At 35.1% G+C, this 13,553-nt stretch overlaps 2 protein-coding genes across 12 annotated transcripts in view; one reads left to right on the top strand and one right to left on the bottom strand.

Annotated features, from left to right (window-relative positions):
* PHC3 (polyhomeotic homolog 3) overlaps nucleotides 1–10,043 on the top strand; it is an 85,386-nt gene extending 75,343 nt beyond the window's left edge. For 7 of the 9 annotated variants that reach the window (XM_086674695.1, XM_086674694.1, XM_086674693.1 and 4 more), the window contains one exon: nucleotides 1,193–10,043. In XM_086674695.1, coding sequence (XP_086530821.1) covers nucleotides 1,193–1,347 — 155 coding nt within the window. In that variant the 3' untranslated portion in view covers nucleotides 1,348–10,043. The remainder of the gene's footprint in view (nucleotides 1–1,192) is intronic. The other 2 variants (XR_015240114.1, XR_015240115.1) reach the window with 2 other exon arrangements.
* GPR160 (G protein-coupled receptor 160) overlaps nucleotides 1–13,553 on the bottom strand; it is a 94,796-nt gene that overhangs the window by 25,834 nt on the left and 55,409 nt on the right. For 2 of the 3 annotated variants that reach the window (XR_015240116.1, XR_015240117.1), the window contains exon 4: nucleotides 12,372–12,513. Coding sequence is in view for 1 of the 3 variants with exons in the window: in XM_086674699.1 (XP_086530825.1) it covers nucleotides 11,422–12,441 (1,020 nt within the window). In the remaining 2 variants the exon portion in view is untranslated. Of the gene's footprint in view, nucleotides 1–9,254; nucleotides 12,514–13,553 lie in introns of those variants that run through there. The other variant, XM_086674699.1, reaches the window with a different exon arrangement.

The following is a 13,553-nucleotide window of genomic DNA, read 5'->3' as shown; positions in this document are numbered from 1 at the left end:
GTGCTGGGGTTCTAGGGATGACATCATTATCTTCTATAAACAAGAGGATGACACATTTGCAATAGAAAGGATAATCATTTCAGCAGAGTTGTGCTATCCAGGGGTGTAATATAACCATTTCTAGTTTTCATTATCTTTGTGTTTTCTCTTAGAATGTTGATTTGAATAAAACCGATTTTAAGCTGTTAGTTTTTATTCTTAAATTCATTTTTATAATTTCACTCTTAAAAGGAAGCTTCCACATTACTGCATTCTCTCCTTTCTTGGTTCCTTAACTCATTACCTTCCCTGGTTGTTTCCTTACCCTTCGTGGGGAAGTTTATTGAGTAACCTGGCTGTGCAGACTTTGGTAGATAATAAAAACGTTTGAGGTTCAAGTAGATGTTAGCATTGTTACCTGCTGAAGCACCTGGTTTACATTGAGAGATAAAATATTGTTTGGTAAGAGATTAGGCGGGCAAGCTCATGATTTCAATGGGGATTTATGTTTTCTTACCAAAAATGGAGATGAGTCCAGTGATGCTAAGATATGAAGTTGGAATACAAGTCAAGCAGTGTAATATATTTGAGCAGCATTACAGTAGATTGATACTACAATCTTGATGGTTTGGTTCTTTCCTGAGTGAAAAATAAAAATGTTCTAAATGTGCTTGGCAGTTGAAGGTTGGAAATTCGAATAAGGTACAAATGATGCTGAAAAGGGTACTCTGGTATTTGAGAAAACATTTCTAAATTGTTATTCACATGGCAGAACATTACATTTTATTCCTTCATATGTGAAGGTTTCTTATACAAAGATAAGTTCATGACGTGTAATAACTAGTTAATCCAATCTTGTTATATGTGTGGCATGCTTTGAGGTAATACATTATCCTTTTTGTCAAGGTAGGTTGTATCTGGACCGATGAATCTACATTTTTCCTGACTTTTACTAATTATTTCTATATTATTTTTAGAACAAGAATTCCAAGTAAATTGCTTTACCTGGATATCAAATTAATTCTTACTTTCAGAATGCCAAGAAATACTCTCTTCTTCAGGAGTGAACCCAAGACTACCCTAAATAAATTTCATTTGTTTCCCAGCCTGTATTTCAGATACTCAAACCCACTGAGAGAATAACTGTCACTGTTAAAGTAACACCTGGTTGTTACATAATAATGCTAACTTCCGTCCTCTGATCAAATTTCAGGCTGCCAAGATATCGCAGATGAATTCAGAGCACAGGAGATTGATGGACAGGCCCTTCTTTTGCTAAAAGAAGACCATCTTATGAGTGCAATGAATATCAAACTAGGCCCGGCCCTAAAGATCTGTGCACGCATCAACTCTCTGAAGGAATCTTAACAGGATCATGAAGCTGTGAGAAAACAGCAGTTTTACTCTTCTTAAACAAACTTGTAAGGTAAAGGCTCAAGCTGGCCTAGAATGTTATCATATATTGTGGTGGATAGCCAAGCACATTGGGATCTCCACATCAAAAGCTGATATTTCTTCTACAGATACAGTAATTCATCATACATTTTCTTAATTAGCCAACATTGGTAAAATTAATTTTACAGGTTACATGCAACATTGAAAGACTTGATATAGAGGGCCATGATATTTTTCAAAGAAACGTGTTATACTAGATAATTTTTTAAAGGTGATGTTTATCGTTAATATAAAGAATCCTTTTAAAAGTAATTTAATGATTTACATTTTTCCTCTTTTGATTCGGTTTTCTTACACATTTTTCTACCCTGTAAGTTTTCTATAGGTTGTCATGAGAGATATAATTTAGGAGTAATTTAGGAATAGTTTAGTAGGAGTCCAGTGACTGGAATTGTATGCAACGAGATATCAGTTGTACATTTTAAGAAACATGTCTGTCAGACAATTGCTTTGTCTATTAAAAGGATTGCATTCTAGCATGAATAATACTAATCTGGAAGTCAGAAGACTTGGTTTCTATTCCAAACTTGCCCAAGAATTTGATGTGGCTGAGAAAGTTAGTTTTCTTCTTAGTTTTTGTACATTTAGAGCAGTGGTTCTCAACAGAGGTCAGTTTTGCTCCCCAGGGGATATTTGACAATGCCTAGGGACATTTTGGTTGTCATAGCTTGGAGGGGTTGGGGAGGGTTGTTCTTGGCATCTGGGTCGTGGAGGACAGGGATGTTGCTAAATATCCCACAGTGCACAAGACAGTCCTCCAAAACAAAGATTCATCAAGTCTAAAATGTCAAGTAGTGTCAGGGTTCAGAAACCCTGATGTAGGAGTAATAAATGTTGCTCTTTTTTACCCAGAGGGTTAGTTTGAAAAGATGAGACATAATAAGGAATACATTATACAATGGAAGTATTTCAGACAGCATTAATGTTCTGCAGAAGTATTTTTCCCAGTTTTATGCATACTAGAAAAAGGGAAAATCCACTAAATTGACCTATAAAACTAAAATCCACTAAATTGACCTGTAAAGTAAGGACTAGCATACAAATAATTTGAGTCTCAGAAAGTACGAATTCATATTCTCTTTCATAGAGCAGCAGAGAGCTGCTGCTCTGCACTGATGAAGGCATAATATCATTATACCTTATGAACCAGTGCATAGCCTTTGCTGGCAAGACAGTAGTTTGTAGTGGATATGTGTTTGGTCTTTGGATTTTTTCTAATGTTGAACATGCTGGGTCTAGCTAGAATGCACATTCCTTTTTCCTTGACTAAACCTTTGCATGCTTCCTACAAAGTTCCCACCAACTAGTATCTCTTGGATTATCACATATAATTTTGTATGTACATGTTTTACAGAAAAAACATTTTAAAACAAAATTTTTCACTGAACAGTTAGTGTTCTATCAGAATTATGACATTAAAACAAAATTGTTGTGGGAGCCCTGAGAGCCTTATTGTCGGGAAATAAAAAATTTGTTTTAATCCTTTTTATCTTTACCACACGATGGAAATGTTTTAAAATAGAAGGAACATACACAGATATTTGGCAGACGTTCAGTAAGTGGGGAAGAGTCCATGGGTTTCAGTCATTGTCACTGCTCTTTTCAAAAAGATTGTGTTGAGCTAGTAGAAGACTAAAGATGTCATTAAGGACATCACAGATATTTATCTTTTGGCTTTGTGTACATTAGAGAATGTTGATTATTTTTATACAAAAATACAGCGGGTAATTTTTTTAATCTTTAGATGCCTCTTGTTTGAATGTATGCTTTGTGGGATTCTTTTGTGTAGTAATGTTTAAAAAAAAAAAAAAGATGTTTACTGATAGTTATGTGTAGGATTAGAATGTGTAATATAGTGTAAGGCTCAAGTTCCAGACCTACAATAGCTTGTAGTCTATGTTACATATTTCTTTATATCACATTGTTAATTATTGGATTAAAGTTTCAAGGAAAGGTAGGAACTCTATAGTCAGTTTTCATTTATTAGCAGTTAATCATTATGACAGTTGTCATATCGTTGGCTTTTCCCCCTCATCTTGCCGTTTCAGAACACAGGAATAGGCTAAGCATTAATAGGATGGTCCACTGTGTGCGGGGTGGGTGAAGAGCACACAGGGAAGTCTCCCGTGGAGTTAAAACTTTATCATAGATGATCCACAAGCAACTGATTTCGGGGTAGACTCCCTTAGCAATAATGGGTACCTCCCATAACTAAATTATCTGTATAGCCTTTAAGGTATTAGAACTATGTTACAGGTTCTCCTTTTCTTTACTGTCTCTTTTAGTATCAGTCATTATATACTGATTGAAAGCCCTTGTGCCTAGCACCATGTTAATATCCAAGAAAGCTTACCAGAAGGGGGATTTCCATTGAGAGCACCTTATAATCTTAAATCTTTTGATCTTAACAGTAGTCCAGATCTCTTGACCTCACTCAAAACATACCCAGGAAATATACTTGCTTCTTTCAGCTGAGCTATTTTGTTTAGAAATGGCCTCTTTGCTTTCAACTGGTAGTTTTCCCTATTGATGCAACTGTTTTTTTTTTTTTTTTTCTAGAGGATTTAATCTTAAAAATCAAAGCTTCAGTTAAATATGAATATAGATGATAACACTGGATGTCCATTTCTCTTCTAAGTTCTAAGCACAGTTCTGGTATGATACAGGTGGGGAGAGTATTATTTTCTGTTTCCATCATGCTACTAAATTGTTTTAGGATTTTCATTGATGAGAAGGAATGACAGAGAACATGGGAAGTTCTTCCTGTTTTTGCTAAGTGTACATTTTCTGACTTTAAACTGATGCACTCTTTTCCCTTTGAGGGAAGTAAAAAAAACCTACAAGTTTCAAATTTTATTTACTTTAAGCCATGTGTTCCTAAGAAAATAAAGTGAGAGAGTTGGTTGGTTTGTAGATGTTTTTGCATGACATGGATTCTCATCAAGCCTAGTGTAGTAGGCATGTGTCTGACAGGCTCTGCACCTTTGATGTAATCATTGTCATATAAGGCAGAGTACTGTCCCCAAACCTGTCACTTTTTGAGTGGCATCTAACTTTCCAGGATGGTACTTTTGATTTGCTGTGGCATCGCTAAACAGACATTTTCCTTAGTCTCAGCTTAAGGGCTGTCATGTAGGAGTAGAGAAGGTAGAATGAGGGGAAGACATGTTAGTGAAGAGGCGTGAGAATGGGAAAGAGGCAGACAAGAGACCTGCCACTTGGCTTGTCCCACTTCAACACTGAACGAATCTCTGCACTTTTGACGTTAATATTCATGATTTACCTTAAGTAGAAATGATTTTTTTTAGATAGCCCATTGTTTGTTTTTGTTTCCTAGTGTGTTGAAACACTTCCTTAGAACTGTCTGAAGTATTGCTGTGCCCATACCTTTGAATAATTTTTGTGTGAAATTATAGACATTTATTCAAATACCGGTCCTAGGCTGAAATCTGTCACAGCATCCCCTATCACTGACTTGTTCAATTAAATGTTATAAAGTCCCATTTGAATTTGCAAGGTTCTGGTACTGTCATGGCACAAGTATGGTGGGAAGGCAATATATAGATTGTATAGTCTTCGGTTGTGTTTATATGGGTGTAAACAGTTTGAGAAAGAATAAACTATTGTAGACGTACGTGAATGATGCTGCCCTCACAGCCATATTGAGTAGATGAAATCCCTGGCTGGACACACTGTTAAAATGTTTTAAAGACATTTTCAGCTAGAACAGACTGATTATATTTTGTGGCTTGAAGAGCCTCACCCTTAATGAATGGCAGGAGCACATGCTGCCTTGTGTGCAGCTGACACTGGGCATTGCCTGATAGCATGAAAGGGCCTCGCTTCCTGCTTTCCTCTCCTAAAGCCTATTCCAGCCCTAAGGGAACTGCGTGAAAACTTGACACTTTTGCCTGAAAATCCTTAGAGAGGATTTTGTAGTGGCGTTAATTTTAGGAAGGTAATTGGGGCAGGACTTTCTAACACCTAACAGTCATGTGTCAGTGAAACCTTTGGGCGGTGGACACTGGCCCAACTATGCAGTGTTTGTTCACTGTTTCCTGTGCACCATATATGTAGCTGGGCCTTAAGGAAGGTTTTCCAGGGTGAAGGATAGGGAAATGGAGGAAGTGACAAATAGGAGGAAAACATTCTAGACCCAAGAGGGTAATAATACAGTTAATGGAGTGAGGTTGTGTAGTATAGATAGGACCTTCAGTAGTTCAAAATAATACATTGTAATGGTTTGATCCCAGTTATAGCAATAAAATTCACCTGTAACCATACTCATTCTTTCACTCTCTGTCAAGTGATTCTGCCCCTAGGAGCATATCAGTAGTTCCAATGATACAGAAGCTAGTGTTTTTGACTTCCAAAAAAAAGGTGACAACTATTGTACTTGGAGAATATTTGTCAAAAACTCAAAGGTTAATTATTTATAATTGAGTTATTGGACCTATAGAAGGGAGTATCCACTTTCAGATACCACAGTTGAATCACCCTTGTAGATTGTTATAAAGGCATTTTAAGATAGTATTTTGTTAGATTGTATCTAAGAATTGGATGACTAAAGAGCTATCTTTCTCTTTATCGGTGTGGATTTCAGCGGAAGCCTACCTCTATTTCTTTGATGCGCAGTAGTGTGGATCATAAAATGAACTGTTTAATTCACATTCATCAACATTGGTATTTTATGAGTCTCTTTAAAAGCATTTGATTTCATCTTAAAGATTGTAATTTAGATAAGCACAAATACAGTATTAGGAAAAATAAATATGCAATCTTACTGAAATTTAATTTCAATCTATCATAAGCTGTACATCTTTAAAAAAAAAAAAACTCTTTGGAAAGATATTCCTCTTTTGTTAGTCCATAATATGTACACTATATAGTTTCCTTCATAGCAACAATACAAGCCATTTCTTCAATAAAGAAAAAAAAATGTTGAAAATTATATTATCTTCTTTGGAAAAAGTTTCCTAACTTTTTAAGAATTTAAAGTTTTACATGTTATTTTTTAGAGCTTATTTAATCTATTTTAAAATAATACTATGAGAAGGCATTTTTTTTTTTTTTTGAAAGTTATAAAGCACTAATACAAATCAGCATCATTTTCCAGAGCACAGTGTTGGGCTTTTTTTGAACTTATTTCACAGACATTAAAAGGGAGTGGCCTCCCTACTTCTCAGATCTGAGGCCTCGCTTCTCTAATGAAAATCCCCTGTTCTACTTGAACCCATGAACACACACCTCTTAAGTGCCATGTTTATGGGACCTTTTGGGAAGTGTTTTCCAAGAATGTTTTTTTCTTTTTTTTTATAGCTTGTGAACATTTAATTTTATTTAAAGATGATGATTTTAAAACTCTCAGATATTGGAGAAGAGGGTACATTAGAGAAGTTTTTTTTTCCCTGCTTTTGAATAGTATAATTGCTTTTAGTGATATTGATGGCATCAGTATGAGTCCATAGAAAGAAAACCTGTACAAAGGTTTTAAAATGTATTGTTGAAAAGAAGTGATGAATTTTAATTTGGAAAAAACTGAATATAAAATATTGCTAACATGGCATAGTGTTAAATATAACAGTAATTTAGTAAGTCCTTTTAGACCACCTATTTAAATTGACTCCAGTAATCTTCTTAAGGATTGATCGTAGCCATCATTTATTGGCTTAAAAGTTAAACTTCAAGGAATATATATTATCAGTGTTAAATCCATGTTTTGTGGAGCTTTAATTAATGGAGGTGAAGAAGTTGGGTGTTCATAAGATACTGGTGGGGCTGGTAGTGAAATAAACATCGATCTATTTTAGAAAGAAGGAATTTTTAGTTTTGCCTCAAGCAAACCAGAAGTGTCCACTGCTTAAAATCTGTTTAGAGTGCTGTGTGTTAAAGTCTTTTTGCTTTAGGTAGTACCAAATAATCTACTTCAGTAATAAATAATAGATGAATATGATGAATGAAGATAAGGGCTGGCTGGGGGGCTGGGAATTCTACTTCCAGTTGGTGAATTAGCTGGTGTGTGACACCTCAGGCAATTACTTAGCTTTTAATCTGTTTCCTCTTCTGAATATAAGTATGGAGCCTATACTACTCAAAATGCTGATTTGTGTTTAAGTCATCTTTAAGGTACCTCCCAGATCTAGAACTATGATTCTACGTATTTTTAAATACTTCTACTTACATGCTTTTAAATGCTTCTACTTAATTCTCTTTCCCTTTTTAATGGTTCATTTCATACTTAAGAGCTTTTGCTAAAAGAGAATTGTTAAGCATCCATTTCCTGGTTCACCTATATATACAGTCTTTGTTCTCTTAAGGATTTATGTAGAGAAGAAAAATTACACAGACAAGCAAATGAGGACATTTTCTAAATGCTTCTTGCTAGTTAACCACTGAACCTGTGAACACATAGGAACATTGTCATTCATGCATTTTTCCATTCGTTTAAAATGCAAGCCATTTGAACACTTATGTGAAATGTGTGGTATATATGACAGGAACTAGTAATAAGTGAACAAAATCTTCCAAAACAAAATTCTAATTGTGGCTTAAAACAAACATGGACATTATTTACTTACTGTATTGAACTGAGAGGGAAACTTTTATGCACTGGGTGAAGTATTTAGCTAGATGACATCGGGGCGGTGGGGGTAGGGGGTGGTCTGAGTGAATCACAGCACAATTCCTAAAACACATTTCACATACACATCAGCCAATAATAAACCTGATTAGGTTATAAAATCAAGGGCACCTAATAAGGATCTACATTCTGAGACTTTTGTGACAGCCCATATTTCTCAGAATTATTTTGACACTTTGAATCTATTCCAGAAGTGTTGCTATACAGGGTGTGTGACAGAACAATACAAAGAATACAAAGATAGAAGCCGATGCTGACTTACTATACATTTTTAACTACAAAAGCTTTACACCCACTATTGACAGTGAAGTAACTTTCTACAACTGAAAAGATCGCTGAACAGGTTTTTTATTCTCTTTTGCTTTTAAAGCAAGAAATTACACAAAATTTTATTATTATTACAAATACTTTTTAGAGAGCACACATGTATTACATAGGAAAAGGGTTTCCTTTAACTGGTAAACATAAAACCCTTCCATGCTTGAATTGACAACTATTTGGGGAGTAAATGTTGAATGGCATTGATTAATTGGGTGAAGTTTCCTTACCACTTGGGGATCCTGTGAAATTATGTTGTCATTCCTGTTGGCCCAGCGAAACAGATTAACATCACTTGATGCTAACATTCTCCATAAAGATACAAAATGAAAATACCTAATATTTAAAAACATCTTTTATTCATCATAGTCACAGCTTTTTAAAGCAGGAAAATGTCCAGACACGTGATAGATTAGAATCTAAAACTGATTGAAATTAGAACACAGACATCCAAGTAACCAGATAGTCTGGGTTTAAAAAAATTTGCCATGGTATTGGTTAAAGTGTACTTTTAAAATATTTTAATTTACCTAATTTTTCAAATATTTTATGCTATTAAAATATCTACTGCATACTTTTGTATATGTATTTTTAAATTTTAAAAAATGAACGGGCTGGGCAAAGATGATATAATTTTAGATTTTTCATTTCCAAGACATTTAACTAGATTCCCAATCACTTCATTCAAAAGCTTGGTCTTGTTTTTTTCCATAGGAAAAAGTCAAAGTCAGTTCTAAAAACGGTCCTCAGAGTCAGGAGTGAGCTGTGGTGCAGACTGGACTTGTAGACAGTGTGCAGGAGGGGCACTGACAGAGGAGAGGCAGGCATGCCAAGCCTCTGTTAAATTACTGTTTTTGTCTTGCTTGTTAAAAAAAACAGTCTTTTGATTTCACAAAGGCAAATTGTTGTGATTTTTTTTTTGATGCTTCAAGCACATGTTAACTGATTTTTAATTCCTTTTGGTTCCTCCCATTATCCTAACATAGGACTTTCATATTAACCTCAAAAGCTGATCCACCCAGGTTGAGCAGAGCGTCACCAAGGGGAAAGGAAACCTTTTTTACTTTTACAGAAACAAATGTTAAGATTATATATACATGTATTCTTTACATTGGATATTGTATTACAGTCCTCCTTACAGGAAATGAAATAGTTTAGCACTCTTAGCATTAGCATTCCTAGATTGGTGTCTATAGCTACCGTTTTAAAATGTATAACCTGAAAATGAAGTTAATTTTGCATTAATAAGAGCACACCATGATCTATGTAAAAAGACTGTCCATTTGGTGTATTTTTTTAAAAGAGAAAGCACTTTCATATTAACAAGTAGCATGTGTATGAATTTTAGATTTTCATATTTGTTGTGTCTGTATTCAGTGAAGTAAAATTGAACATTCAAATGTTTGTTGATGGCAACATTAACTGTTAAATTAAAGCACCTTATACTCTGCTGCTTAAACTTGCTTGTAATTGCACCTTTGTTACCTGCACATTTTCACATAGAATATTGTTGTTAACATTGCCTCATGTGGGTCTGGATGGAAGGTTAGTGGGCCTACAGGATCATTTATTTATATTGTTTATATTACAATAATATATTGTAGACCAGTTGTAAGTTCATTTCTTTACAAATAAAAGCCTCTTCCATTTGGCTGGTCTATTGAATAATTTCTTTTTTTAAGTTTATGAGGGCTTTGAAATAGTTACAAATTTGCCTATTTGAAATCTGCAGAGTGTAAATCTTTACTAATGAAGTACAATATATTTTAAAGTATCTCAGTCCTGGGGCGCTCCTGGGTGGCTCAGTCGGTTAAGTATCTGACTCTTCATTTCAGCTCAGGTCATGATCTCCCAGTTCACGAGCTCAAGCCCTGCATCGGGGTCTCTGCTGACACTGCAGAACCTGCTTAGGATTGTCTCCCTCTCTCTCTCTGCCCCTCCCCCGCTTGCTCTCTATTTCTCTCTCTCAAAAAATAAATATAGTTAAAAAACTTTATTAAAAAAAAGTATCTCAGTCCTATGTAATGGCGAATTAGAAAGTGGTACACTTAGTAACACAGAGAAGGGACCAAATTCAGAAATTGTGACAGATTAAACAAAATCTGTAACAAAGTGACTTCAGATGATTCTGCCGTTTGGATTGATTTACTCTAGCAGTTCTCAAGAGGGGGGCAATTCTGCCGACCAGGGTAAGTTTGGCAGTGGCTGTAGACATTTTGATTGGCATCTAGTGGGCAAAGGGAAGGGGTGCTGCTAAATATCCTACGATGCACAGGGCAGTCTCCAACAAAAAGTTATCCGACCCAAAATGTGAATAGTGCTGAGGATAAGAAGCCCTCCTTTACTTTTACAGTGTAGATACACTGCCAATGTGATTATGATTTGACATGCAAGTATGTGACATACAAGCTATAAATGAAAATGAATCTGGTATGTCATGGAAAGAGACCTAGTCAGTACTCCCAATTCTGTAAGGTGAGCAACTAAACCTTTTCTTCCAGGATTATCTGCATTAAGAACAGAGATCATTTTTTTTTTTTCAATTACGTAAATTTAAATTGAGCTACTCTCTCTTCCCCTTATGTTAAAGAATATTTATATCAAATAATTTTCAGAAAATGATCTTGATTTTCTTGCTCTGAATTTAATAAAAGTGTTTAGTTACATTTGTATGTTACTGGCAGTGAATCTCAGATTTACATAACAGTTTGCATCCAGTAATTTTTTGGGTAACACAGATCAGTATTACTGGCCAAATATTAACTCGTTTCACTTCTTTGCTAAATTAGTATTTGCAACATGCAGTGTTCCAGAACAGGCATAAACATTTTTCTTGGAATTATTTTGTTTTTAATACCATAGTCCCAAAAGACACATTGTGAAAAGGTATGAAAGTTGGGGCTGGAGGCATGGGGTGGGGGGCGGTTTCAGTTCAATCTTTGTATGTCCTGAGTCGTCATTCTTTCCCATTTGTAAAATTATGATTCTTATTGTAGTTGTCAGTTTGAATTAGTTTTCACATGGCAACATTAACAAATTATTATTGATATAGGCTTTTCAATTTGCTCAAGATTATGAATTGTAAGTGGAATGAAGCAGCATTTCCAGTTGACGAAAGGATCCGCAGGTAATGCAACATCTCTCAAATTAAGCTTGTGACAATTAAACCAGTAAACTGTGGCAATGAGAAAACTATTGACAAAGTACAACCACGGAATGTTCATCTCAATATATGCTGGAATCTGTACTTTAAGTAGAAGGATAATTACTTGAAGTAGTACAAATGGTAGCCAGGTACCGAGAAAACAGATAATGAACTTGGGCAAGAGTGCTTTCTTAGAGCTCAGAGTATAACTAGAATGGGAAGAAAAGGGAAAATACAGAATAGTCTCATTCATATAGGAAGTCATCCTAACAGCCTGCACCAAGGCAATCACTTCTGACCAAGAGGTTATAAAAGCCATAAATAAAATCATCACCATGGAAAATGACAGCCAGTAACTCTGAATGCTAATGTAGAAAGGACATTGATAAGAATAAACACTCTGTGCCGCCTTCAGGCTTTGATAGATACCTGGATCCCTCAAAACATAAGCAAGGACTGAAATCCAAATTAAAATTACTGTAAAGAAATAAAATATTTTTTTGCATTTCAATGCAAGCTTTGGAGTTTTAGAGAAATTCAGGTAATAATCTATACAAGCTATCAGGAAAACCGGATAATGCAAAAAACCGTAAGTAAATGAAATAATTTGAGTAAATAGGCAGATGTGGTATTTAGTAAACCTAACACCTAAAAGTACAAAATCTCTGTAGTAGTATATAATGGAAATGTTTACTAGAAGTAAAAAATCAATGAATGCTAGTGAAAAGCAAAAATACTCCATAAAATTGTGACAGGTGTTTTTTCTTCTCATTCCTAGTGTGAGGGTATTTAGTAATACTTTCCCAAGTATTATCAAGAATAGCAGACAGTTACCATCTAGGGACCGATTTGCTTGACGTAACTGGTACTGAAAAGAGCAGTTCCCGGAAGAAAGAGCAGTCATGTTTTTAGTTGAACTGCAGAAGGCCTGCTGAAATACACACAACAAAACACTGCTTCACTTTATTTTCCATCCCTGTAAAGAAAAATGGAAAGAAAACCTTGATGCTATGTCTAATTTAAGCCTTTCAAAGCAAGCACCTCTAGTCTCAACATATTTAATCCAGTCATTTTCCCAAATAAATTACAGGTGACCCTTGAACAAGAAGGGGGGTAGGGGGTTGATCCCCGGTACAGTGAAAAATCTGTGTGTAACTTTCAGCTCCACCAGAACTTCACTCCTAATAGCCTACTGCTGACTGGAAGCCTTACTGACAAGTCAGTGAACATGTATTTTGTAGGTTTTATATATATCCTATACTATATTCTTAGAGTAAAGCTAGTGAAAAGGTTAGGAGAATCATAAAATACATTTACAGTACTGCACTATATCTATTGAAAAAAATCAACACGTAAATGTACCTCTGCACATCAAATCTGTGTTGTTCAAGGGTCAACTGTAAATATATAAATAGGAATTTAAATTTCTCATAATACAGAATATGATCAAGAAGAATTAATGTGTATACTTCGTTCATTTTTTTTTTTTTTTTGAGACCAGGATGGTCCAGAACTTTAAGATCTCTAACCAAAATGTTATATAAAAATTACTCAACTTCTAGAAAAGTACAGGTTTTAGTTACTTGCAGAGAGAAATAGGAAACGAATCTACCAGAGCCAAAAACAGGCTTAAAACAGCAACCTGATAGTAATACTCAGAACAATCATTGACGGCTGTTAACCCAGTCTCACTCTGACTCCAGACAATGAACATTACCCCCACTCAACTTTTTGTCTTTTTGTTAGTAAAATTTAGGATAGCAATTTTCAAAGCTTTTTGGCTGCAGGATCATCATTCTGACACTCAAAGATAGAAAACAGTAAAGCTGAAAATAATGGGGACACAGATAAAGGGAAGAATGATAAAAGATGTATCTTTGGACATGACAAAGATCATGTTATGGCACTTGGACAGACAAGACAAAGAAACCGGGGAAGGAACAGGGGCTGAGAACATTAAGAAATGCTAGGTAAAGGCAAAAAGGAACAGGAGTTCAGGCTTGAGTGATTAAGGCA

This window comes from Puma concolor, chromosome C2 (genome assembly GCF_028749965.1).
Source record: "Puma concolor isolate L17-30 chromosome C2, mPumCon1.1.hap2, whole genome shotgun sequence".
Classification (NCBI taxonomy): Eukaryota; Metazoa; Chordata; class Mammalia; order Carnivora; family Felidae; genus Puma; species Puma concolor.
This window is presented reverse-complemented; position numbering and strand designations above follow the sequence as displayed.